Here is a 27,397-nt window from a genome sequence, read left to right as displayed (position 1 = left end):
GATATTTTAATATAAATGTGTGCATATATGTATACGAGTATGTATCCTTGAGCGTGAAACGTGAAATTGAGCCAGTTAATCCAGTATCCGCGTAGTAGAGAATGATTTATAATTCGCAATTTTCTTGATGTTTTCTTCCGACCATAAACGAGCGTAAGATATTATGAATATTACATTGTGTATGGCGCTACCAGCAGGTTACTAGTAGATTCTTATTCGTATCGCACTTAATTCCATTACAAACTTTTTCCCGCCGCTGCTTCCATTCTTTCCCTCCTTCTCGCTTTAGACCCATTTTCCACCCTCGATTAAGTCCCTTTCCCCGATGAAGCTCGAACCCGATGTTACTTAACTCTTCCTGGATACATTTGCATGCATCTACATAAGTACGATTGAATATGCCTCTTCTAACCCACCCACCCATCCCCTTTCGGATTATTAAACAGACATTTTTTTGAGCATCTAATTTAGCATCGGCAATGTTATTCGCTAGAAAAGCCATCGCGTTTCGTGCATTATCCGTTTCTTTTTTATGCTCTCATTGTAATTTTAGAACGTGATTATCCAAGTATTCCGAATTCAGTTTCCAATTTTACTTTTATCTCAGAACATTATTTAACTTGGCATATTTCAATCGTAATTGTAATTTTTCTTTAACTTCCGCGATTTAATTATGAATTTTTTTAATCAGGAGGCTTGTGAGATCGCGCGCGATGGGAATTCAAATACAAAATTAACTACAAACACGAGATATTAAGATTAATAAGATTTTCAGGATTGGTCGGGGAATATAAATGAAATACGTAGCAAAATTTTTCTTTACGTTTCGCTAGAATTTAAATGAAAATAAGTGGAATGGCATAATATCATATTAATTTAAGATGAGATTACATCTTATTCTTATAATATACGGTATTAAAATTTTCGTAAAATTTCTAGACTACTTATAATTTCTTTTTGTGTTTGTTTCATATTTTAAATGGATTTTTGTATTAAAGAAATGTATAAAATTATTTATTGCAAACAAACAAGAATCTAAATATATAAAATATATACGGCAATATGTTAGGATAATCGTATTTAAATATAATAAATTCGTATTTAAGATATAAATGTTTTTATATATTTTTATCATCTACAAGGATCTTCTCTCGTAAAAGATATTAATGTTAAATTTAAAAATTGGAAAAATTGCCCTATTCATTTTTTTGCATCACTGTCTTTAATTAAAGTCTAGAGAGCATGTTTGTCGGTATTACATCCAAAGGATACGCAGCGTCTCCACTCAGATATTTCTTCCTTGACACCCTCATAAACGTTGTCAGATAAGATCTTGGAAAAGTCGAGTAGATGATTAGAGGACGGTTTCGTCTTTGTGAGTCAAAATTTCTTACGTAAACCTCCATCTCCAAATAGATGCGCGCGCTTGTCTCTCTCTCTCTCTCTCTCTCTCTCTCTCTCTCTCTCTCTCTCTCTCTCTTTCTCTCTCTTAATCTATCTATCTTTTATTTCTATCTTATTCTTTGTCTTTTTCTGCCATGGAAACCATAAAAAAATGGCAAAATATGATCCAGTAAATTATGTTATATATTCGTCAAAATCCAGCATGTAAAATTTACAAGTTTTGTATTTTGAAGTATATAATAACGGCGATGTTAAATCTTCACAAGTATTAGCTTATAAATCCTAATCTGTATTTACCACAGATATATATATCTATATCGTAATAAAATATTTCGGCAATGAATTATGAATAACATCGTATTCGGTCTTGATGGCATAAACATTAGCGCGCTATTTTTTACATGTTACGGTCTTGTTATGATTTGCGCGGCGACACTTGAATAGTATTGTAATAGCGTCTCCCTACGTCACAAATTCCTTTCTTATAATATTTATTACAGTTATTATCATTCACACGACGGCATTCGAACAGAAAGGTAGTGATGTAAGACGTCAAATTCCTTTTCCACACGCGATCGCGTCAAATATCGGGGAATAATTTGAAATGATTCATAGGATTAACAATTAATTATCTTTTAAATACATTAAATCATATGTTAATTATATCGCAATGATAAATTTCGAAGCGCGTATTTTGCGTAATTTATTTATTTAATTTTAACTAAATTTTATTTCATTTATTCAAGTACGAAACGTAGTAACAGTAATCCAAAATAATAATAATAATTATATCGATTTGTTGCTATCTTTCTTTATGAGCAATAATGATTTCTTTAATAATATTTAATTAAATATAATTTAAATTGAATATTATAAAGTTAAATATATTTCTTCCGGTACTTTTTATCGTTCGACTCTTCAACGATCTAAATATGATTAATAGTGGGAACGCGCAATTAAATAATCGAAATGCAGGTTTGAATAATTAACTTAACGAAAGACTTCGTGATATATATCTATGGATTAATAAATAATTAATCTATAATTTAAAATATACTTATACATATAATTTAATATCCCGCGTATATATACATACGTCGTAAGGACGTGAAATATTTCGGCAATGTATTGTCATTAACAAAATATTCGGCTTTGGTGACGTATAGCGCGCTATTGTTTACGTGTTACGGCCTTGTTATCATTCGCACGGCGACACTCGAGTAATAAAGTAATAGTGTGAAACGCTTCGTGTCTTGTCAAATTCCTTTTCTAAACGTAATCGCGATTATTATCGACAGATAATTGCTATTATTTTAATTATTACAATTAACAATTAATTAGCTTTTTATAAACGATATAAAACTGTATCGCAACAATAATAAAGTGCGTGTCTCGTGTGTTCGTTCCACGATTGGAAGTGCCGTGCAAAGTCTTACGATTGTTGTATATATAACTAATTATAATTAATCGTTAATTATTTTAATAATTTTATAAATCGCTTTCCCGAATGAGTGTGAGTGATATAAGAAAACAGCAAATGAGAGTAAGAGAGGAAAAGAAAGTTCGGGGGTAATGGACGCACCCACAATAGTACATAAAATATTTCGGCAGCGAAATAATATCTAGCATGGTATTTGGCCTTGGCGGCGTAAACATTGGCGCGCGTAAACATTGTTTATGTATCACGGCCTTGTTATCATTTATAAAGACACTTGAATAGAACTGTAGTGGGGCGAGACACTCAAATTCCTTTCTTACGTGTTATCATTCGCGCGGCGATACTCGAGCAATAAGGTAGCAGTGCGTCGTCGGTGCTGTCATCGTGCCGCGGACGGCTTTCGCGTCTTTCGCGTCGCGTGTCGATACAGCATTGCCACGAGTCGCACAATGGCTCATATGTGGCACGCGCATTTGTGCGTTGAACGCACATCAGTGCGTCGTCGTTGCCGTCATCGTGTCGTACGAGCAACGATGCGTCGCGTTGTCGCGATATCGCGTTTTCGCGTCGTCGCGTCTTCGCGTTGGACTTTTATCTCGTTTTCACGATTGTCATCGAGAATCATACTTCGTTGCCGGCTAAATGGGATGTCTCTCAGCATTGCAATCTTTAATATATTAATACCTATTAATATAATTAATTTTATATCAATATCAGTTAATATTAATACTATATTAATATTATATATTATATAAATATTTATGTATTAATAAATTTAATATATTAATGCAGGCGCAATGTTAAAACGCCTCAGTATCGCGGCTGAGGTGAATACCGGCCGCGTAGCAACGTATGTTCGTGCATAGTATAGATGCATGTTCGCGCGGTTAATCTTGGACTTCGGTTCGAGAATCGGTTGTTGAGGGCACGTTCTGCTCCGACAAACGGTTCGGCCCGAATCGGTTAGAGTTCGATCGATTGTTTTGGAATCGTCGTTAATGGGTCCCTTCTCTTGTACCGTCTAACAGCACATTGTAGCAATACTAACATGTTTGGCATTTGAGGAGTCGGCTGTATTAATTAGGTTCGATTTTCGCTCGCTAGAGAAGTTGATCTCCCGCTTTCGAAGTGATCTAGATTGTTAGCACCTAGGAGGTGGGTATCTTCATTCTCGACCCGTCTATCAGCCTTACGATAAACCCGGCTCAGTCTGTACGATAGAGACTTGGTGGTTCGTATGAAATCGTTCCTAACGAAGTTCGAGTCGGCCCTCGATGGGAGCAGGCGCGGGTCAAGAGTCGAGCGAACCCCATTCGCGTCGATTCCATCAATCGATTTCGTCTTCTTCCGCTTCCGCTTAACCTTTGCTCGAAGTAATCGGTGAATTCCCGACTTGTCGACTCCAAGTATGATTCTCACGTGAAGCGGGATTCGATCGTGCCGAAATTCGAAAGTGCGGGAGTGTCTTTTTCTCTAATTCTCTCTTGTCTAAATCATATAAATAAAAAGCCCAATTACGCGATTAATTGTTTAAATTAAATTGTACGTAAATTATACGCAATTAATAAATAATTAATATACAAATAACTACTTTGAACAAGTATCGCGCGTACAAGTGCGGAAGTAATCTTTTAATAAAAGTGCGGGAGTGCCGTTTAAAGTATCGCGCGTGTGAATCAACCTGAGAGGAGGAAGAGGCCTAGGAGAGGTATCGGGCACCAGTGGAACAAGCCTGTGGTAAGTAATTTGTTATTTGTATATTAATTATTTATTAATTGCGTATAATTTACGTACAATTTAATTTAAACAATTAATCGCGTAATTGGGCTTTTTATTTATATGATTTAGACAAGAGAGAATTAGAGAAAAAGATTTTTATATGAAAGCTATAATCTTATAAAAGTTTTTACTTTTAGATTATAGCTTGTATATGGAATTATTAGTATTAATGTTTTTTTTCCAAAATTTATAAAATTATTTTATTAATTGAATATGAAATTCAATGCGTATAATAAATTTTTTTAAATATTAATTATTTTGAGCACGGCTACAATTTGGATCTTCTATTTGCATATTACAGAGCAACGTAGCGACCCTGACATTCTGAGAGGAGGAGGAGGCCTAGGAGAGGCATCCTGCACCAGCGGAGCAACCCAAAGGTGAGTATTTATTATTTGTATATTGGTTGTTGAAAATCGCGTACGCGCATTAATTCGGTCTTATTATTTTGAATGAATTAAACAAGAGAAAATTAGAAAGAAAGACATTTTTACATACATCCGAAATGTTTTTATTATCAAAAAGAAAGTCTTTTTAGAATTTATGAAATTGTTTCATATTTATATATCTGTTTATTATCATACGTACCGGATATAAAATTTGGCATGGAAAATAATATTTTTTTTGAAATATTAATTATATTTTGGGCGCTGTTATAATTTGAATTTTATATTTGTATGTTACAGACAACGTAGCCTCAAGACCAACAACTCCGCTGTTGCGCATCAGTGCCGGTGAGTGACAATCTTTTATTTAATTTTAAAGTAGCGGATTTGTAGAGATTGTAAATATACATTGTAGATTATAGATTGTAGATAAATCCGTTGCTTTTAAATGGATGAGTTAAAGCAGATTAAGTTGAATAACTTTTAATAAGTTCTTTTGATATGCATTGCATATATTGTAAAAGTAAATTAAAATCTAAATTGAAGAAGGAAGATTATAGAAAATTATTTTCTATGATATTATAGAAGATTATTTTCCATTTTGTAGATTTCATCTAATTTATTGATTAAAGAATACTAGTAATTTTATCAATTATATATATATGATGGTAATTTATTCTCATAATGCGCGTTGATCTTATCCTAATTTTTTATAGCTCATCCATATTGTAGAATTTGTTTCTGGATCTGTTCTTCAACTTTGTTTTAATTGATATAAGACCAAATAATCAATCAATTATATTAATATGATAATAAATGACATAAATGTTGTGGAAATTTATTTTATTTTATTATAAATTATATATTATTATATATTAATATTTAAATTAATATTATATATTTTTATTATATATATATTATTATATTAGAATATAAATTTTAATCAAATTTATATATTTATCATAATTTATCATAATTTTTAATCAAAATTTTGATTGATAACTTGGTTTTATCTCATTTAAAATAAATTTATGAACTTTTAACGGACGATCGTAAAATCGCACGATCGTCAACGAGCGTGAAATGTTTACGCTCATCTGCCGGCAACAATAATTACCCGGCATAAAAGAAGGAGTTTATCATCTTATTAGCGCAAGAAAAATCTTGCGCTTATTCGCCGGCAACAATAAATAGCCGGCGATCTAAAGAGTATGTACCTCCTTTTTCAATCTCTGGTTAGAGATCGATCTAAAAAGTGGCCACGAACAACAAAAGATAGGTCCATCTGACCCGAAGAATGAATATAACCTACGCAAAAAATGCAGCCAATACTGGCCAAAATACGTAATGAGAGGTGCATAAGATACGTTTAAGGTACGCGATTAGGGCACGCGAGTAGGGCACGCGGTTAGGATACGCCGTTACGGATACGTTCTCCAAATCTCCGCTGGTTTAGCCAGCAAGTAGGATTGTTAGGGCTACAGGAACTATTAGGACATTAAAGAAATAGTTAGAAATAAGATTAAAATATATAATAATAATATTCAACTTAAATTTTATTTTTAGGAAAATTTTAAAAAATAAACTATAATAATATTATAAAACATAACACGTTATAATATATATTTTATGTTAAAAATATTACAAAAATACATATCTATTTATTGTACAACTTATAATGTATAAGTCCAAGTATGTGTATACTTTCAGTATTAAAGTTTTGTATTATAAAATATTTGTATAAATTAATTATATTTATTTGATACTGATAGCGCGTCATCTCAATTTGTAAATTACATAATTATAATTGTATTTTAATTATAATTGTATATAACTGTATTATATTATATTATAAAATATCTATCCGTTTATACCGACTATTCTGATTTGTTGTTCTCGCTGGTGGGGGTCAAATTCGGTTCATTATTATCTCGACTCTCCGATGGACAACTTCTTTGAGAAAAGAGAAAGCTCTAAATTCAAAACAAATACGAACGATGAAGTCAACCGATCAGATTTTTATAATATATAAAAGTCTGTACGACTGATGCATCGTTCGTCACAACATTAGCTTATTTCTATATTATCGATTACAATACATTTAAAATAATAAAATAATAAAAACGGATAACGAACATGAGTATTTAAATACTGAGTTTCAAGAATAGAATTTACTTCAACGCTGCAAATATGCGTTTGCGCAATGTATAAATATATTATACACATTCTAAAGGATCAGTGAAACGCGCTATTATCGAAATAATAATTAATATTGAGCCATAATTAATACTTAGCCATACAGATCGCGAATTCAATCTCGTTAAGGGCACAGTAAGCCGAGCGAAACGAAGTCTAAAGCGAGATCAAGACACACTTTTCCAGATTCCTATATTTAATTTCGCAGTTAAAAGGTTAAAGTTGTTTTCGCTGCGTCGGAGTTTCCGGAGAAGCGAAATGGCCGGACGATCGATATGGATAATCGACACCCCCGCTCCGACAAACTGCACCAATCGAGCCAGATCGTGCGCGGACGGTGGAGAGAAACCGGGAGTAATTTAACGCAGTCCGACGATTGCCCATTGATTTGCGAGGCATCAAACTTCACGAAAGTTAGCCGCGCCGGTATCGAGAGCGGCCACGTTTTTGTATCCCGTTCCGGCTCGGTTTGTTCTTAGACTGCAGTTACCGGATTCGATTTAACTTCTCCTTCGGCCAAGCGACACAATAGCAAAGACAAAGAGAGAAAGGATAAGATAAGGGATGGGAAAATGATCGTGGGAGAAGAGAGAATGCCAACAGCAATTTGCCAATATCGAAAGTGTTTGCCGATAATCTGTTGCCTGGCAGTCGCAACTAGTTACCGGCCGTTTCTTATCTCTCGCTCTCTGTCTCTCAGATTCCCCATTTCTGTCTTTCATTCATATTCTTCTTCTCTTTTCTTCGTGGAAAAGGGAATGAAAGGATAAAAAAAGATTTTATCTTCCATTATATTCCTTTAGTGCAGTACGGAGTATCGTACACGTGATAAAATCCTTCGATCCATTTTTTAAATCGATCTTTCCTTAGCCATAGTTTCAACAGGTGTTATTCTTTTCTACAATCTTTCTATATTCCTCTTGCTTTTCACTCACTTATACGTCTGTTTCTCATCTTATACTTCAAACTCTTTGCTTGCCTTATCTGTATACTCTCTATCGTGGTCCAACCGGAAGTCCAATTTTGCTATATTCAATATTATATGATTCTCATTTAATTAATCAACGCGATCAATCATGAACGAATAAATAATAATTTTCTCAATTCATTCTTATATTTTATCTCGCAATAGAAAAAGACAAGATAACATTTTCGGACTTGTATGCGCGATTTATGCCAAAAGTTACCGCAGATCGAGAGCGAATTAAGATAGAGTAATTCCGAATGAGTCTCAATTGATGACACAAACTAAAAGTCTCAGGATAAATTCAATTATATGAGTTTTTCTCAAAATGAGAAATGATAAGGCTTCTTGCACATATTAATCGATCATTTTTAATGGCTATTTATTTTGTTCAATATTTCTGAGAACTATATAGTTTATTAATTTACATTTTTCTCGGCAATTAAAAAAAAAAAAATTAGTAAATAGAATTTAAACGAAGAGCAGTTTTTTGTGTTATTTAATTTTATTCTGAGATAGCTTATATATATTTTTATATATCAAAGATTGTGTCGAAAGAATGTTATTTTAATAATAATACGCTTTTCCTTCGTATCCTTCATTTCAGAATATCAAAGCTAATAGAAGGCACACTTATTACAGAGATTTATCTAGATAGACATATATTTGCTGTTTGTGAAAATCTTTTACTTTGGAGAGGCTTTACCTCCTCGATTTTCTTCGACCTGAAGGTCTCGTGTCTCGAGACGAAAATAAACAGGATTATTGTTATTTGAAATAATCATTTGCAGTCTGAACGATCGCATACATCGTCCGTTGATAAAAAGATGTTTCGATAAAAAGCGTGAAAGCTCATCTTTCTCGCTGCTCGCGTTCTCGGGAAATCCTCGATGGAGACACTTACGAGGGCCCGTACTAGGGCATGCACCATGCCATTTTTATTTGTTTTTCTCTCGCAAGGTGAATCTTTAGAGAAGAGAGAGAGAGAAAGAGAGAGAAAGACAGAGGGAAATATGTCTCTCTTATGTATATATCCGTATACATCTTCCCGATACTTTTAGAACAAGTCAACGGGAAATGCACTCCTCCACGTCTGCCTTTTGTGTATCTCGCGAAATGTCCCCGAGTAGAATCGAATCTCTGTGCCGAGATACGTTCGCTCGATGCGTCATTCGTTCGCTTCTGCTGTTAGTGAAAGAGTTTTACCGTCGCAATCGCATTCGCAGACGTATATCTTTGTGTAAAAAGTATGTTTCTATGAATGCGCGCAACAGCTGATCATTTATACAAAATATTTCGGAGAGCGGCGCGGGTAGAGATGCTCTCGGTTATGTACATAGATTCCTCGGGCATGTTTTATCTTATAATTAGTCGTAAAACTTGAATAGGCATCGCATATGCTCTTTTTTATCATTTTTTAAGATTAAAAAAAAATATGAATAATTTTGATTTTCCTATTAGCAGTATTACTTTGAAAATTCAGAATTTACAACGCGAAGTCAAAACATAGATAGGTACATTATCTACGGTACGTAACTATATACATATATTGTCGATGAAAGCATCAAACTTCTGAATTGCTGGTGCCTCGTTCAACCACAATTGTCTTAATTTATTGCGTAAGTTTTAGTATATCTCCCTAACCGAATCTCAATCTAAAGTTTTGTTAAAATCGCGTCTAGTTGAAATTAGCCGAAGTTTTTAATTCTGATGTTATTTATCTTCGCAAATGTCCGTAGCTCAATTTGTCGAGATTCTTTAATATTTTGTTCGTTAATGTGAAAAGTACAATTTTATTTATTTCAATTAAATATTTATTTCAAGAAAATTTTCGAAATGTTCTGACATCAATCTTATGTAAAGTCTGAACTAATTTTGAAAAATTACTATCGGATATCTTGTTCTTTCAATGTTATTATCAGCATTGCTTAAGAATTCTATTTTCGTCGGTTGTATTATCTCACAAAGAAAAACGCTAAAAAGAACAAAAATACGAGTTTACAAATTGAGTCATTTGCCGTTTCAAGGATTCGGGAGAAAATGTATGTGTACGATTGTCATAAATCGCTATGTAAAGTCCATCTCGATCGTAAAGGGTTACTTCATGGACAGATGGTTGGGAGCGACTTTTATCTCAGTAAAATCGCGCCCTTCTTCGCCACTCCACGGGAACTTACCCGATCGAAGAAACCTCTATTTTGGGCTATTGACTGCAAAAATGCAACCGGTAGCTACGATAAAAATCTACCTTGCAGCTTATCTATTGAACACGCGCTTGAATTGTGCCACAAAGCTGTACTGCTTTGCTTATCTCTGTTTTTTTCATAAACTGAAAAGATATCACGGCACAGAGATTCTTTTAACTAAAAAAAAGCTAGAATATTTTTTATTAATTAAAGTTACTTCCACCATATATATATATATATATATATATTATTATGAGACATATTTTATTCATAAATTTCCATTAGGCTCTCGAGATTATTGATATTTTTCATGAAATAATATTTTTTTCGAATCTGAGAGAGAAATATTGGCTAGTATTGCATTTGTAATAAGTTTTATTGCATACATAATATAAGTATATAATATATAATATAATTAAGAGGACGTATATATATTGATAATAAAATTGACAAATCAGAATTTTATAATCATTCGCTTCTTTAACGTTGATCGAAATTGAATTGAAAAGATTTACGGTAAAAGCGAAATGTGATTGTGTCAATAATACAAAAACCTTCGGAAAGTGATTACAAAAGATCTCACATACGAGATAATGGAGAGATACGCATCCACAGCCCACAGAGTAGAATGATAGCGTGTATTTTGCACGTATAATCCAGTGCTCCTGAACCGCGATGTCCGCGAGTACAATTCGATGTTCGACAAAGCGTGCGTCATCGATCGACTACGCTCGGGTCGTACCTTGCCGATCAATCGTAATCGATCGATCAATGATCGTGGATGCCTTGCGCTTTGCGGCACGGAACCGAATTTCGATTACGATTTTGATCGATTTGCGTGCGTGGACATCAAACGCTGAGGGCTTTAATCATCCCGAAATCCGTGCAAGCATTCCGACTATAATCATTCGATCGGTACGCATCGGTTTGAAAGCGCGGAAGAAACGCGCGAAGGATTATCGTCGATCGAAATGTGACAAATATCCTCAAAGATATTATTTTCGTCAATCGATATTTCGTTTCCTATTTTTTTAGATATTACAATATTTTTGCATTTTTCTTTCGAAGATACATAGAAAGTTTTCATTGCTTTTGCTCAGCGCCTGAGTACGTTACGTTAGGATTTTATTATTTTATTAATTTTTTGCATATTTCAATTTCCGTTTTTCTATTGAGAAAATTATTTCTCAGATGTTTGTTATTAAAAGTTCGCGCGCATCTGCAAACTACTACAATTCCCTACTTTATTTCCATGCTATTTTTTCCTTATTAATATTTGTTCCGCGATAAAACTGTTGATCACTTCGAAATTATACTCTCCTGTTGTTAGGTTTTGACCAGTGCTTATACACTCTCGTTCTTAATTCTATATTTAACTTTACGCTTATATATCATATACCTACATATATTACATATACTTATTAAAAGAACTATACGTTGATTTTGCGATAAATTTCAACATATTTTTAAGTAATATTTTATATTTTTAAAATAAATATTTAATTAAAACGTCTTTATGCCGCTCTTACATTATAATTTTTTCCGAAAGGTAACGTAAAATTATTTTTTTATTTTTTATAAAAATCAATTCACATCGGTGTAAGTCAGCACACAGCGCTACTTTTTAAAATTATTTTTAGTGATAGAAATTAGTACAAATTTAATTTTTTTCATGTCTAGTTTTATTTCTTTTTTCATTGTATTTTACTTTGATCTTCTTGAGCCAGCTTAATATAAAGCTAGCAGCGCCACGATTTTTTCCGAAACGGCACGGGGTACAAAATTATTTTTACTAGTACAAATTAGTATAAAATGAATAGAGTAAATATTTCAATGGGCCCGATTTGATTATGCCGATAATGGTACTGCTTGCTTCAAAGAGGTTTCATGCTCGCCGCGTGACAGATTAATCCTGGGCTAAATGGCGACACTTAAGCGCGCCGCGTGTCGTAATTAACGCTGCAGCGGTGCTCGACTTCTTTTTGCCCTTTTCTGCGTGCAAAAGTACCGCGATTTTGAACATACCAAATTCAAACGATCTGTCGTTGCATGATGATTTATTAGATGCGCAATTGCCACATCGCAAATAAGATATATACATATATTTCACTCTATATTTAATATACTATATGCTTAAGATCAATTGAAATAATTACGTTGATTTCGCGATAAATTTCAAGATACTTTTTGGTAATATTTCATATTTCTAAAAATAAAAATATAATTAAGACGTCTTTATGCTGGTTTTATGCTGATTTCATCGAAAAACAATGTACAATTATTCTTTTACTTCTAAAGTGAGTACTAAATACCCTAAATAAGTTCGATTACATTATATCGATATGGTCCTGCCAGTTTCAAAGAGATCGAAAAAGAGAAAAAGCGAGGATACAACGCGCGAGGAACAGAGAGAGAGAGAGAGAGAGAGAGAGAAAAGAAACTCGCGAGACGGCAGAGACAGAGAGCGGCAGACAGAAAGAAGGGGAGGGAGAGAAAGAAAGAGATAAAGAGGTGGAGCGGAGAAGGAGGACCGTGAGGATCACGCGTGCGGTTCCTTCGGTTGTTAGGTCGTTGTTATACAGGTTCTTAAAGGTCCCGTCGTCGCTCCGTCTCACTTCGGCGCGGCCGCGGTGCGCGCGCAAGCCTCGACCGGCATCCACCAGGCGCCGCTGGAGTTGTGGCCGGCCTCGGCCTACGCGAGCGGGCCGCTCAGTCTAATTTGAAACGTCGCGCGCGCCCGACGCGGGGCCACCGACGATCTCTCTCCCTTCCTCCGGCTCTCGTGACACGCGAGGTAGGCGCCTCGTGTGTGCATGCCGCGTGCGACACACGCGACTCGATCCCCCCGTCATCGTCGATATCTCGCGTCTCGAGCCGCAAGACCATCTACGCGAGAGGAAGCGGTTTCTCGCGCGCGCGTGCGAGAGAGAGACAGAGAGAGAGAGAGAGATAAAAAGAAAAGGGAGAAAGTGTTGAGAAACAGAACCAAGTAAGTGCGTGATAACGCGCTCGCGGTTGACAATTACGTGCAACGGCGTGAATCGGCGAAAGTACTCTGTTCCGAGAAACGAAAAGATCGTATGTAACGGGACGGGCACGCGCGCGAGATAGTGGTGAACAGCGGGCGAAAAGAGTGTAGTAAGTGTGAATAGAGTGTAGAAAAGCGAACGCGAACGAACGTGCGGGCGGCCGCAAGAACCGAGAGAGCAGTAGCGGGCGTCTCGTGGGTATATTTAAATAGTGTCCCGGCTGGTCAGAGAGGAAGCCGACGCTTTCTTCATCGTCATCGCCGCCCATCACGTCTCTTCTTCGTATTCCTGTTCTCGTCTCCGACGTCTCGACGCCCGGTTCGACCCGTTTCTCTCTCTCTCTCTCTCTCTCTCTCTATATATATATATATATATATATATATATATATATATATTTCGCTTTTCCCGCTTTATCGAGTGCAACGCGATACGTCGCGGATAGCGCGAGAGGGTAACAGGAGCTCCTGGAATTCCGTTGGATTCGATGTCAGATCGGAGGGGATCGGAGGGGATCGACGGTTCTAATCGCGGGTTAGGTCGATCGGTTCCGTCTGCCTATTAACGCGAGTGAACACGAAGATTAGACAACTAACCTCTCGGCCTCATTCGGCCGGAAGCCGATATTTGTCGACTATCAAGAATCAAGATCCGATCTCGTGCGAAATTGCGAAAGAAGTCGAAACTCGCAGTACAACGAGGCCGTCCTGGTTTAAGTCGGCTCAGAATGATCGTGCCGATCGCGAATCATAATGATCAGAATCTATAAAAGATCGATACTGGTTGTCGCGTCCGCGATCGTCGCAGCCGCCGGCCGGGATCATCTGCGATAATACAACACCTTCCCGAGGAGAGAAAAAGGAAGATATAAAAGGCCGCGCATGGTGCGGCTCGCGACGGCTGCTACCTCCGCCGGCTTCGAGGATGAGGAGAATGATATCGCGTAGGATGAAGACGAATGTCGAAGAAGCCTCGACGTTCCATTATCGATGGTACAACATCTCGTGAAGAGCCCGAAGATCCGGGAGAGCAAGCTGATAGAGAATCCGATTTGGTGGCTATTCGAACGGAGAAGGGACGACGAATAGCGGGTCGGGTGGTCTCTGTTGCAAGCAGTGACTAATATCGCGCGGGGAAGCAGCGAGAAAATTAAATTGAAGAAACAGGACTTAATTAAACATAGGAGTCGCGAGTGCTTACGACGAAGTGAAAGGGGCTCGCTCTTGGAGCTCGAAGAAGAGGGGAGAAGAGGCGAAAGGAACGCGTGCCTCTGTGCGAGTCGGGGTGACCGAGGCGTCGACCTCACCCCCGAATCACACCGCTAATCAGGTTGGATGATGTGGGCGCCTCTGCTTTTGGCCGGGTTCTTAAGCGGCTGGTGGGGCGCACCGGTGCTCGCTGCAGCACCCCCCGCCATTCGGGACACCCTCGGGGCAACGACGACGAGCAGCATCACCGAGACGAGGCATTATCGTCCATCGTTGATGAGCGTAGCGGACGAGGACGTGCGCGAAATTACGGTGTCTCAATTGCGAGGAGATACTCTCCGGCAATATACGTCGTCCGACGTTCGTCCTGCTCGTCGCGACCTTGACAAGGTCCCACCGGTCGAGCCGAGCCCAGTGGAACAGGAAGAAAAATTCTCCCCCAAAGGGATAGAACATTCTCCGGAGGATGACGCGCGACATACCTCGCGCCACCTCTCGATCCACGGAGGATCGTCGTCGCTCGAGATGGATCTCGGAACTTTGGTCGCATCGAATCCCACGCGAACGGTGGGTCCCGCGAAGGAGACGAAGGAGCACGTCCGCCGCGCCTTTCACCCGGAGATAAACGAGTCCGGTCTGACTCTCGCGCCCCGTCACTCCTCGACTCAGGCACCCTTTATGTATCCGCCGGCGATGGCGGAATCGACATCGGCGGAATCGTCGATGGAGCGGCCGCGGATCGCTAGATCGATCAAGCAACGACCAAAGAATCGCGCCAAGGCGGACTCGCCGCGCGAACAGCGACGTCGCTGCAGGAACAAGGAACGTAGCTGCCGCGGTCAGAATTGGTGTCCCGACGTCGACGTCGGTAATCGGGCCTATCTGGCGCCTACGGTATTCGAGGGTAAAGTACGCAGCATGTCCTCGCTGAGGAAGCCCGGTTCAAACTACGCGGTGACCTTCGAGGTGAAGCAGGTCTACAAGAGCCAGCCGGGCTTTCAGCCGCTGCAGAAGAATGACAGCGTGCGACTTCACTTTCGCGACAAATCGGCTCCCGGCAAGTCGACCGTGTGCAACGGCCACGAAACCGGCAACAAGGCCGGCAAGCAGCAGCAGCAGCGCGATAATCCGAGTGGTGTGGTGCGAGCCAATATTAAAAGGGGCAAAGTGTATCTAGTGTTTGTGAACCGCGTGGGACCCAGGAATTTCACGATCCTTGGCCCGCCGGTGATCCGAAGCAAGAAGAACGAGCAGGCCGTCCAGGCTGTCGTTCGACCAGATTACGGTGAGCCTCAAAAATTATGTCATACGTCGTTCTCAGAAAATCGATCGGTCGATAGAAAGCGATAATCGAAGGCTTAAATGTGAAAAAGATCGCGAGAGATCGATAATATCAAAAAAGATCATTTATGAAAATATTTCTCATGTTGGAAGCGAATGTAAAAATATATTCTTTCGTCGCGAAGCCAAGTAAGGATTTCTATTAAATTTTTTAGGCACTTGTTGCACTTTTTATTTCAAGATGATAATCGAATGTTCGATATATATAAAAAAATCGCGAGAAATTCATCGTATATTCTAAATTCTACGATCGATAATATTAAAAAAGATAATTTATAAAAACATTTTTCATGTTCGACGCGAATGTAAAAATATATTCGTGCATCATTTTCGAATGATTATTCTTTAAAGAGAGATTTTTGTTATAATTTATAAGGCACATATGTTACACTTTTTACTTTAAATCTTCGATTTAAATCGTTCGTCGCAAAATTGATAAAGATTTGTTGAAGCAAGATTTCATTTTGCTTATGTTAATTTTAATCTCCGTATTGGTCACACCCCTGAAATAGCTGAAGCAAGAAAACGAGTGTGTGTTAGAATGCACACGATCTATAGAAAATCTGCATGCTTTGATTAAAAATATAAATATATTTTGTACATTAATATAAAAGTTATTATATTTATACATAAAAGAATACGCGCTTCTAAGTATACATGTATATCGCGGTCGAACTCTGTATCAAACGTAAATTAAAATATTCACGTGCATTTACATAAGTTAGCTGCCATATCGCCAGGCTTGTATTAACAATATTGCCGCGCTGTATCCCGGAATTGATCGAGAATTCTACATCGGACGGCGGATTTCAACTAAAAAAACTCCCGGGTGTATCGAGCTCGATCGTGTCCTCGAGTCGTCACAAAAATCGATCGAAGCGTTCGCGCTCTGCGACGAACAATTACCGGGGACAAGTGAGATATCACGCGATAGCTCCTATTTTGTTTTCGCAATCTAAAGACGCTTGAAAATATTAATTCTTTCGCTTGCCGAAATGTTTAACGATTCCGTTCATCGGTACATTTTACAAATACCTCACTATTGCGAGAATCGTCTGAAAGGTAATTTCTTTTATCGCAAATTTCAATACTTGGAAATTATTTACGTTTCAATGGTTAAACTTCAACTTGCGATTCCGTTAAAATAACATTTGAAATTCATTGAATTTGAAGAATAGAAAATTATTATGTGTAATTATATCTTTGATTATAACTAAAACATTATTGATGTTTGTATCGAAGGAAAATTGTTTCCCCATTAAAAAAAAAAAAAAAAAAGCCCTAGCGTAATATGTCGAGGAGTTTTGTATAAATTGAAAATTCGTTAATTTATGTCTACTAGTATGTAAAAAATGTACATAGTAAATTTATGTATAATAATTCTATAAATTTGACCGACCAATTGTGTTTAGCGAATGTAAATTTGGAGTATTTAATTCTGCACGAAGAATTCTAATATACTTTGTAGCGCGACAACTTTTTAATTAGTGTACTAATTAACGCTACAACTTAGAGTTTCTCACAGTGGCGTCAAGTATTACTTTACGAGACTTCTTATTTAGAAACTGAATTTCCCAAAAGAGAATTATAAATATACCCTAGTATTTTTTTCTTATAATACAAAGAACTTATTATGTCTCGCAAAGTTAACAACTCGCACTGATCATTTACATTGTCTATTGACAGTTTTAATAGTAATTACTCGAACTCCTCACCACATCAGCTCCCGGATAAACGTCAACAACTCTTTCAATTACCCGCTGAAGAGGTAGTGAGTGGTCTTCTTTTAGAAGAACCAAAGTTCCTTTCTGCATATTGTGCATGTCACACAAATGCATTAAGGGAGAATTATTATGCTCTTTTTCTTTTTTACTACGTCACGATTGATTTGAAAGCAGTTTTTTTTTTTTTTTTTTTTTTTTTTTTTAAATTACCGATCGATCGAGAAGCCAACAATCTTTCAAGTCGTTGATGGCAAATTTCTCAATTTTGTCAGTATTCTTGCTTGCTTGATATCCATTCAAGTCTCACGATGGGCGCCTAAATCATAACGTGTATTAATAAAGATCAAATTCCAATTAATATACTTTATTTCGGACTCGAATGAGATTCGTGTGCAGATCTTGTGTAGCCACTCTTACACGCAACTCGCCTTCTGCTCTGATACTCTATGCAATTATTTGTAAAAGTTGAATTTATAAGGTGATCGACTGAAATAGAATCTAATAAACAAACATTAATATAAGTATAAAATTTTATAACTTTAAGTATGCAATAAAATTTTGCTTTGCCAATGTATTTATTAGCAAGATTTATTCTCGATTCGAGAACGGTTTTTGTTATGTTCAATATAAATCTGTAATCTTTGCGACATCTAGATAAATTTTAATTTTCTTCCGTCGCACGCTACCCATGTTTTGATTCAATTTTTACTCGATATTGGAGTTATTGAAAATTTACAAGCCAGATTGAAACCTAACGATATCGGAGTCATAGAATTTATAACGTACTTTGCTTTTCGATCTTCTCGATCGAGAAGCTCTTAGCAATCTCTTGACGAACCTATTTTAGAACTTTCAATATACATCCAGCATTTTAATATATATAACATACTGTATAACATCGTTTCATAAAGTTTATATTTAATTTTTCTCAAAAAGACTATGACATTAGAAAGATAGTTTTATAAGAGTAGCGTAAGAGAAGCGTGGCGCGCGATGACGTATAGGAAATATCTCCGTTAATCCCTTTATTTTCGCGAATTTCAAGGACATCGTAATCGCTAAACGCGAAAAGTAGCGGTCGGATTATCTCGAGACTACGTACGCCTACGTGAAAGAGAGACGCTCTTCGAGCACGATCTCGTCGTCGGACGCGCGCGCCTCGTCGCGCTTTATATTTAACCCGCCACGTAAGTCGCGAGACCCGCGTCGCATCTCGCCGGCTTGCGTGTCGAGCCGTCGCGTGTATCGTACATCGCAGGAGAGAGTATCCTTCTTTATACACACGCGCGTGAACGCCTCGTAATCGTCGATTAGTAATACGCGCCGTCTCTCACGCCGACATCGTTGCGTCGCGTCGCGTCGCGTCTCGTCGCGTATCGTCGCGTATCGTCGCGTCATGTCCCGTCCCGTTGTGTCGGTGAGTTTTTGAAGGTGGTCCAATTTGCTGCCGGCGGCGGTTCAATGCGCTTCCACTTCTCCGCTCTCGGCGTCGCCGAGACCACTGGCCCCCACTTTGCGATAGCTGCCGTGGACCGCTGCCGGATGAATCTGCCGCTCGGCTCGCACATGACGACCTTCCGCGCTCGATTTATCACGCCAAACGTGACGAACGGCGGGGTTGTGTGCCTCCCTCGAGAGAGAAACACGCTTCTAAAAGCCGTGCGAATAATTTGTATTCGTATTTGGAAGAGAAATTTCATCGATATTCCAGCTTCTCTTTATTTTCCTTTAGTTTATTCATTAATATCGAAATGGAACCATGTTCCATTATATGAGAAATATTTGCATTTTTAAGGGCCGCGATGTTTTCAAGTCTTGGATTTGTTAAAATATTTCGATACAATCAAATATCGAGATAAAATATTTCAGGGATCTCTCGGAGATAAGAAATACAAATATGTATAGTATATAAATTTAATTTACAAAAAATTATTATATATGTGCGTATAGAATTTACAAGAGTATGCATTGGATATTGAGAAATAGATACTTTCTTCAAAGTCCTCGTATATTATCTTCAATTAATTAGAATTAAATATTTGAATGTTTCTTTATACCTTGTATAGGCTTGAAATTAATATAAATTCGAGATTTAAAATTGACAAGTTCTTGAAAATAGACAAATGCATTTTATGTCGCTAAGAATTTGAGATGAAAGTAGATTGACGTGTAGAAATCGCTTTCTACATTGAACGCTAAAAATTTCAATCTTGCTCGTTTAACGCGATAGAGAGATCACTAGCACAAGTAAGAGACGCGTGTAAAGTACGATCCGATTTGATTTACCTTAATAAACGTTTGACGCGGAAAAGTAGAAAGCCAACGGCGACAAATTCCGCGCGGGCATTGGAGGATGACGAGATCGGTGTCGCAGGTTTTCTTCTTATCGCTTTGTGAACGTAAACGACGATCGTGAGCGCATCGGTCCCACCTTAAGAGCTGACAAGCAGCGGGTATAATCGCGACGACGACAGGTAGGAGTGTCGGAATGAGCGAATGAGGCGCACGCGCTCCATCTCCGACGTTAACGGAATAAGAGGACAGGCATTAACGAAACTTGATATTTAGCGGCTACTTCGCGTCGCGGCTACTATCCCATTTACGAAATGTCCGTGCGTAACATTTACGCTGACTTTTTCTCGGTCGCGAAATTTTTCCGACAGATTTAAAATTGCTTCTTTTCTCTGCATAAATGTAGAAACCTGTTAGAAACTCGGTTGGTGTACAAGATACTAAAGTTTTATATATATATATATATATTACATTATAAATTCTAAAAAAAAGTGTGCATTTTTTAAATATATTATATGAACCATTTTCATATGTAATAGAAAAGTAACATATATAATTAATTTAATAGTATGCATTTTAATATAATAATGATTACTATTACTTCGTGAACAGCTATTAGAAGATTAGCATACACATCTTTAGTAAGTCGATTTATTCTTCAATTTTTCTTTCTAAAATAATAATTAATGATGAGATATTAAAATGGAGAATCGTGAATTACGATGATACAATAAAATCTTATTTTATATTTATTTCCTAATAAACTTCTGACAAAAATGATTGATTCGATAATTTGATATATTATAAGCATATAGACATTGTTGAAAAGCAAACAGTTAAAAGTAAACAAGTAGCAAGTTTGGTTAAGAGACAAATGTAAATACGCTAAAGACTTATTTACCGTGTATATGCATATCTGAGACATTCTATAGAGATCAGGTCAAGTGGCTACCGAAACATTGGCCCTTGATAAAGTATATAATGAGTTACTGGCGTAATCGATATAGACACTTGCGTAAAGATAACCGACACGTTGCGATCGTAAACATCGGGGAAAATGTATCAGGAGCAATGCAGCATATCGTGTTCGTTGCAGGAATTTGATACGTGGCCGATTATTTCGCCTAGAGTTACAAAACATGAGTAAAGAGCAGATGAGAGCGCAAGAAAATCGATAAAAAAACATATTAAAAAGATAATTATTCTTTCGGGAATTCTTAATTACAATTACGTGAGAGATAAATTATTAGCTGAAGATTTATGTATTAGTTCAATGGATACGTAATATCAGAATATTAGAAAGCAACTCGCATTCATGCACGATTAAATCGTTAATATTGTTCCCGTTTGTTTGTTGTTTTTTTTTCCAGTAATTTTTTTTCACGTTTTGTCACGTTTCAATTGCATTTCATGTAATCTTTGAATGAAATAGTCCCGATAAATTGTTTATTGAAAATATTTTCCAATGAATGGAAAAATATGATGTAAAATCATAATAAATACACATAGGCTTTGGTATTTAAATATTATCCGGTAATACGATTATATTTTACATTTATTTAAATGAGATTATATAGAGAATACGTTATTATATATGTCATTCCAAGTAATATCGTTGATTAATACAAATGATTCAACTTTGTTTTATTCGATTGAAATTTAACTTGGTAGAAATAAAGTTAATTTTTATTCACGAACAATCACGCGATCGATCTAAATTCGTGGGGATATGAGATGATTTTACAATACCTGTAATAGATGTTTCTACTACGGCAATCCGCTTGGGTTCGCGTGGAATTTTATGATAACAAACGAAACCAGGTTTTGTGACATGAGTTATTTATACAATATCGACAGTAAATAATGTATGCATGCTGAGCGTAAATCGATCGATACGAAGTTCAGAGGAAAAACGAGGAATGATACTCATGTGAAATCCGAAATGTCGAATATTGAAATAGATTTTAAAATGTATGCGAACAATATTATTTTTTGAATTATTTAGCTGAGTCGCAATTACAAATGTAACGTCACAGATTTATTACCGAAATAAATTTCTCCACTCGCATCGCGTCTCACGATTAAACTTCCAGGAGAAGCGCAATTGTATAAACAAGGATCTAAGTCTTTCAAGGTGTATGTCAAGATGCGATATATATCCCTGACCGTCTTGTCAGACAACGTCTCATGATTATCGTGACGTATCGATTTTCACGAGTGCCGTTTTAATCAGTTCGGGACCGAACGACCAAGTTTCGGCGAAGATAAGCAAATTCCGGCAAAGTAGCGAGTAGTGAGACCCTTTGACGGAAAGTACGTCCGATATTATCCGACCGTCGTCGTTAGCGTCGTTTGTCTTCGTCGTCATCGTTCTCGTCTTTGTCGCCTGCATCTTGTACGCGAGAGTTCATAACTGTTGCGCTCGTTTGCTTAACGCCTACCAGCGCTTCGCGTTGATATTACATCCATCTTGACGGATCGAAAGTTTTCGCGACTTATCCCATTATCGTTTCCCGTAGGTGTCGCGATCGTGACAGAATACAAGGGAGAACGACGAAAGGCAGACGCGCGAGCCCGTGACTCGAGTCGAGTGCGTTTTTGGGATATCGCTGTCTGCGTTTTTCGTAACTTTGCGGGAAAGTAATTCCAAATTTACGCTCCTTTCGCGTGCGTATCTCACGTGAAAATCAAAATAATGGTAATCTTAATGTATTAACGAGACGAAGAAAAAGTCGTTTATACACACTTTCTCTCGGAATCTTGCGCAAATTATATTTCGATTCAGGCCACGTGACATTTCTCAGACGTCGGTTCAGCATCAGCATTAGAGACTTTCGCCGGCTCCGTGTTCTTCGTTAAGTAGATTTATCACGTACGAGTGCGGCGCAAGGTAATCGAATCTTCGATGGCTCCCCGAATTTTAATAATCTTAACAGACTCGCTGAATTGTCGCGACGACATAATTAGCTCGGCTCTTTTTCTAGATCATATGATCTCTTCGTACGTTGCCGTGTTTTGTAATCGTGTGACGTGCTAATTAGCCAATGCGCTAATTACGAGTGAGTCCCGGCGAAGCGATAGAATGCGTTGACGCAGTGCGATCCCTTTTTTTTTTTTTCAAGAAAGGACTAATTAGCGACACGGGATTATTAGTATCGACCGATGCGAGTCGCAACGCGATGCGCAAGTTCTCGTATCCGGAGTGATCGCTATCAAGAAGTTACATCGTGCAGTACGGCATACATTAATCATGAAATATCCACGTTTATGCAATACACACACACACACACACACACACACACATATGTACAGTGTATATTATATTAATATCAAAGTATATTAATAAAATTGCCGTGTAAAAATTTTATATATTTTCTGTGATACATTTATATATCCAGACAAAACGTCAGATATTTTTTTGCATATTACGAAATAATATTTAAAAAATTTTTTCACCAAATATGGAAGGAAGAAAAAACTTATAGGGTGTCAAGAGATACATAAAATGCGCAATATAAGAACGTACAACGTTGAATGACGGTTCGTCGATTCGCGATCTATAAGAGCAAATCTCCGCGAATTTATTTGACCGCTTGGCGGTGATTAAGCCAGATATGGAAGAGGAAAAATGGCCTGCCGGAGACGCGTCAATTATAAGACCTTAATCGGAAATCCATTCTTATATTCTGTTACTTTATGTATGACTTTATAAGAGGTATCGCGTATAAAGTAAATTGCGAAGGGGAGCATTGCGAGGACATCGCACCCATATTAAGTTAGCCCCCCCAGCAACGCCAAATTAAATCAAATACATCAAATAATTTAGTGCTAATTATGTGCTAATTAGTTGCCGTAGTCCGAATTTTGTTGCTCAAACCGTTTAGCAGGAATTTACATTCAAAGTGGGGGGTGTTAGCTTGACATTAAGCCAGCCCCCCCCATAGTGAAAAAAATATATAGAATGCTCGAATCAAAAAATAAAATACACTAGAATTTGTTGCTATTTTGTTGCTCTAAAATAACATAAAAATATTTTTAAAAAAGTATATAATTTAATTAATACCACTATATACTCAGTCTCGCCGCGCCGTACCATTCACTTGCGCGAAGTAAAAGTAAATAAAAAAATGTATCGCTCGCATGTATTTGGTACTAAAATAATCTGTGGACAATATACTGTCGAAATATATGAGAAACTGAATTTGTTGCTCGTCTTAAAGTATTAAAAATCGATACTTTGTCGCCGCGGACCCTATATCACGCGCTCTTATATTATATAAATTAACTAAAAGAATTTGTTGCTCGCATTCTTTTAGTTAATTTATATAATATAAGAGCGCGTCGTATAGGGTCCGCGGCGACAAAGTATCGATTTTTAATACTTTAAGACGAGCAACAAATTCAGTTTCTTATATATTTCGATAGTACATCGTCCACAGATTATTTTAGTACCAAATACATGCGAGCGATACATTTTTTTATTTACTTTTACTTCGCGCAAGTGAATGGTACGGCGCGGCGAGACTGAGTATATAGTGGTATTAATTAAATAATATACTTGTTTAAAAATATTTTTATGTTATTTTAGAGCAACAAAATAGCAACAAATAATACGTCTCGATAATCGCGCTTGTGTGAAGAGCGTTACGGAAAATTTAGGCTGGACGGATAGGTGGGGGGAGGGGAGGGGAATGTCGTCGAATATCTCTTCCAAGAACAGGAGCGAGCGAGTTTTTTGCGAGAAAAAAATCGTGCGCCAAAAAACCTTCGCGATACGAACAAGGATAAGATAACGAAGCTCGAGCGATACTTTTGCAATCTCGCGATTATTTTCTGGCGAAATTATACATATAATTGAAGAAGAATCATATATTTTAAAAGAATATTAAAGTATATTGAAATACGAAACGTGTGAAAAACGCGACGCGAAGCTTCTCCAATTGTAAAATTTCTCATTTAGCTGTTGGTACTCGTTGTTTCTCGCGGCATTTCAGAGACATTGATTAACGTTGACATGTCACCCTTAATTGGATTTCAGTAACATCCATAGTTTTAAAACTAACCAATCACCAATCAAGAATCGAATGACCGTGATTGGTCAATTTTACAACCATGAATATTATTAAACCTGACGTGTAAAATTAGTCGACTAACTGTCGACTAACCGAACACATTTTTTTTTCTCTTAAATAAGAATATTTTATTAGGAATGTTCATATGTGGTGTGCGAGCTGCTTTTCAGATATATTCCTCCTTGAATCTTACACATTCTATTCAACGATTATTCTCGTTGTATTATCGTTTCGCCATGAAAATTGATCGAGATTTTGTAATATAAGCTCTCTCTCTCTCTTTCTCTCGAGCCGCGCTTCTTTGTTTATATCTGAATGTTTTCATCCAACTTTTTTGAACGCTTCTGTACCGAGACGTTCGGCGACGCGGTCCTCCCCTCTCCTCACCTATCCGTCCAGCCTAAATTTTCCGTAATCGTGTCAGTCTCTTCACACAAGCGCGAGTCTCAAGACGAATTACGGTCGCGCTCCGTGTTTCTCGCGTCTTTTTATCCGTCGAAAGTGAGATCCGCGTACGAACGAGTGTCGGGGGGGTCTTGTATCGAATAACAGGCGATTATCCGAGTGTAATATATTAACCCGTGTAATCGTGATTAAGGCATCTTTCGATATATATATACTCGCAAACGACAAGATTTTTCCCACGCATCTTTTATCTATCGAAAATGAATTTCGCATCCGAACGAATATTCGAAATATCCGAATCGAGAGTAATTTGTAGTTTTGATATATCGATTTTATAATACGATACAACGATCGATGAATACATTATTTAACATATTTTTAGGCGCTGAAATAATTTACTCGCTGTCGTATATAATAATATTGCGTTGAAAATATAAGCGCGTCGCGTTCCACACGTTTCTGCTTTAATATTCTTTAATATGTTTTAAAATGTAATCCTTTTTTCAGAGTTATATTCACAATTTCATAAATCGAGATCGCAAAAGAGCGTCGCTCGAGCTAGTTTGATTTATCTCGCGCAGGATTTTTCGCGTACGGTTTATTTCTTGGAAGAGACGCGCTCGCTCCTTTTCCTGGAACGGATATTCGACCACGCGTTCCCCCCTCCCCATCTACTACTACTCAACCTGCCTAAATTTTCCGTAACCGTTACAGTAACCGTCGTATTGCATTAGCGTGCGAGATTGAAATATTCTTTCCGTATTTCTCGCCTTTTTTTATCCATCACAAGTTTATCCCGTGTATAAAGTGGATGTCGTGAGTATCGGGAATGTCGATTAGAATCACGGAAAATCGTCTCCGTCCATTTATTAATACGCGATTATATGTTCTTTCGTGTTTATAATCGGCATGGAAATAATTTTACCGCGTCATTGCATATGGTGGATTTTGGACTACGAGTGAAATAGTGATTATGAGAATAGTGATTATGCATGAGTGGACAAATTGATAGACTGTCTCGTCTCAATTTGAAGCGAAGGGAGCAACCGGAAACGGAAAGGATCTCGCGATGACCAGATGCGGAAAGAAGTGAGACATGCAAGGGCGGTGCATCGGTCGGTCAGTAGAATTTATTATTAAACATTTAAAATTGTCAATATAATTTTTAGTTTATGGAAACAATAGTATTGAAAAATCGGGGGTTTTTTTTTTTTATTAATGATTTATAGCTCATGTATAAATATTTAGAATTATAACTGACCATATTATCTTTGCCTTGATTATTTCTATTATTCGTCATTGATGATTACTGATGATTTCATAATTATAATCGTTGAGCGCATTAATTTTACTATTTTATTAGCATTCGAAATCATCATTAATACGATTACATTTTATTTAACTCTGATCACTCTGTAATCTTAACATCTTTAACGCGTCATTTTTAGAGAATGAAAATTATCAAACATGTGCATTAACGAAATTAACAATATGTATGTCAATTTATTTTTTAATTTATGGAAACGATGATATTGAAAAATCGAGTTGTTTTTTGATTAATTATTTATAATCTGATAATCATATAAATATTTAGAATTAAAACTGACCATATTATCTTTGCCTTGATTATTTCTATTATTCATCATTGATGATTATTAATGATTTCATAATTATAATCGTTGAGCGCATTAATTTTACTATTTTATTAGCATTCGAAATCATCATTAATACGATTACATTTTATTTAACTCTGATCACTCTGTAATCTTAACATATATCTTTAACGCGTCATTCTTAAAAAAGCAAGAGGAGCAACAAATTCAGTTTCTTATATATTTCGACAGTATATTGTCCACAGATTATTTCAGTACCAAATACATGCGAGCGATACATTTTTTTATTTACTTTTACTTCGCGCAAGTGAATGGTACGGCGCGGCGAGACTGAGTATATAGTGGTATTAATTAAATAATATA

General features: G+C 37.0%; 1 protein-coding gene across 2 annotated transcripts in view; it reads left to right on the top strand.

Moving 5' to 3' along the window:
• The first annotated feature begins 13,098 nt into the window (after window positions 1–13,098).
• Window positions 13,099–27,397, top strand: part of Vn (membrane-bound neuregulin protein vein) — a 319,192-nt gene continuing 304,893 nt past the window's right edge. For both annotated transcript variants that reach the window (XM_070315119.1, XM_070315114.1), the window contains exon 1: window positions 13,099–15,872. In XM_070315119.1, the coding sequence (XP_070171220.1) occupies window positions 14,714–15,872 (1,159 nt within the window). In that variant the 5' untranslated portion in view covers window positions 13,099–14,713. The remainder of the gene's footprint in view (window positions 15,873–27,397) is intronic.

The sequence above is a fragment of the Polyergus mexicanus genome, unplaced genomic scaffold (assembly GCF_030449975.1).
Source record: "Polyergus mexicanus isolate NDT 795.1 unplaced genomic scaffold, iyPolMexi1.0 SCAF_2, whole genome shotgun sequence".
NCBI classification, from domain to species: domain Eukaryota; kingdom Metazoa; phylum Arthropoda; class Insecta; order Hymenoptera; family Formicidae; genus Polyergus; species Polyergus mexicanus.
Note: the sequence above shows the minus strand (reverse complement) of the source record. Positions and strands in the feature narration are given on the sequence as shown.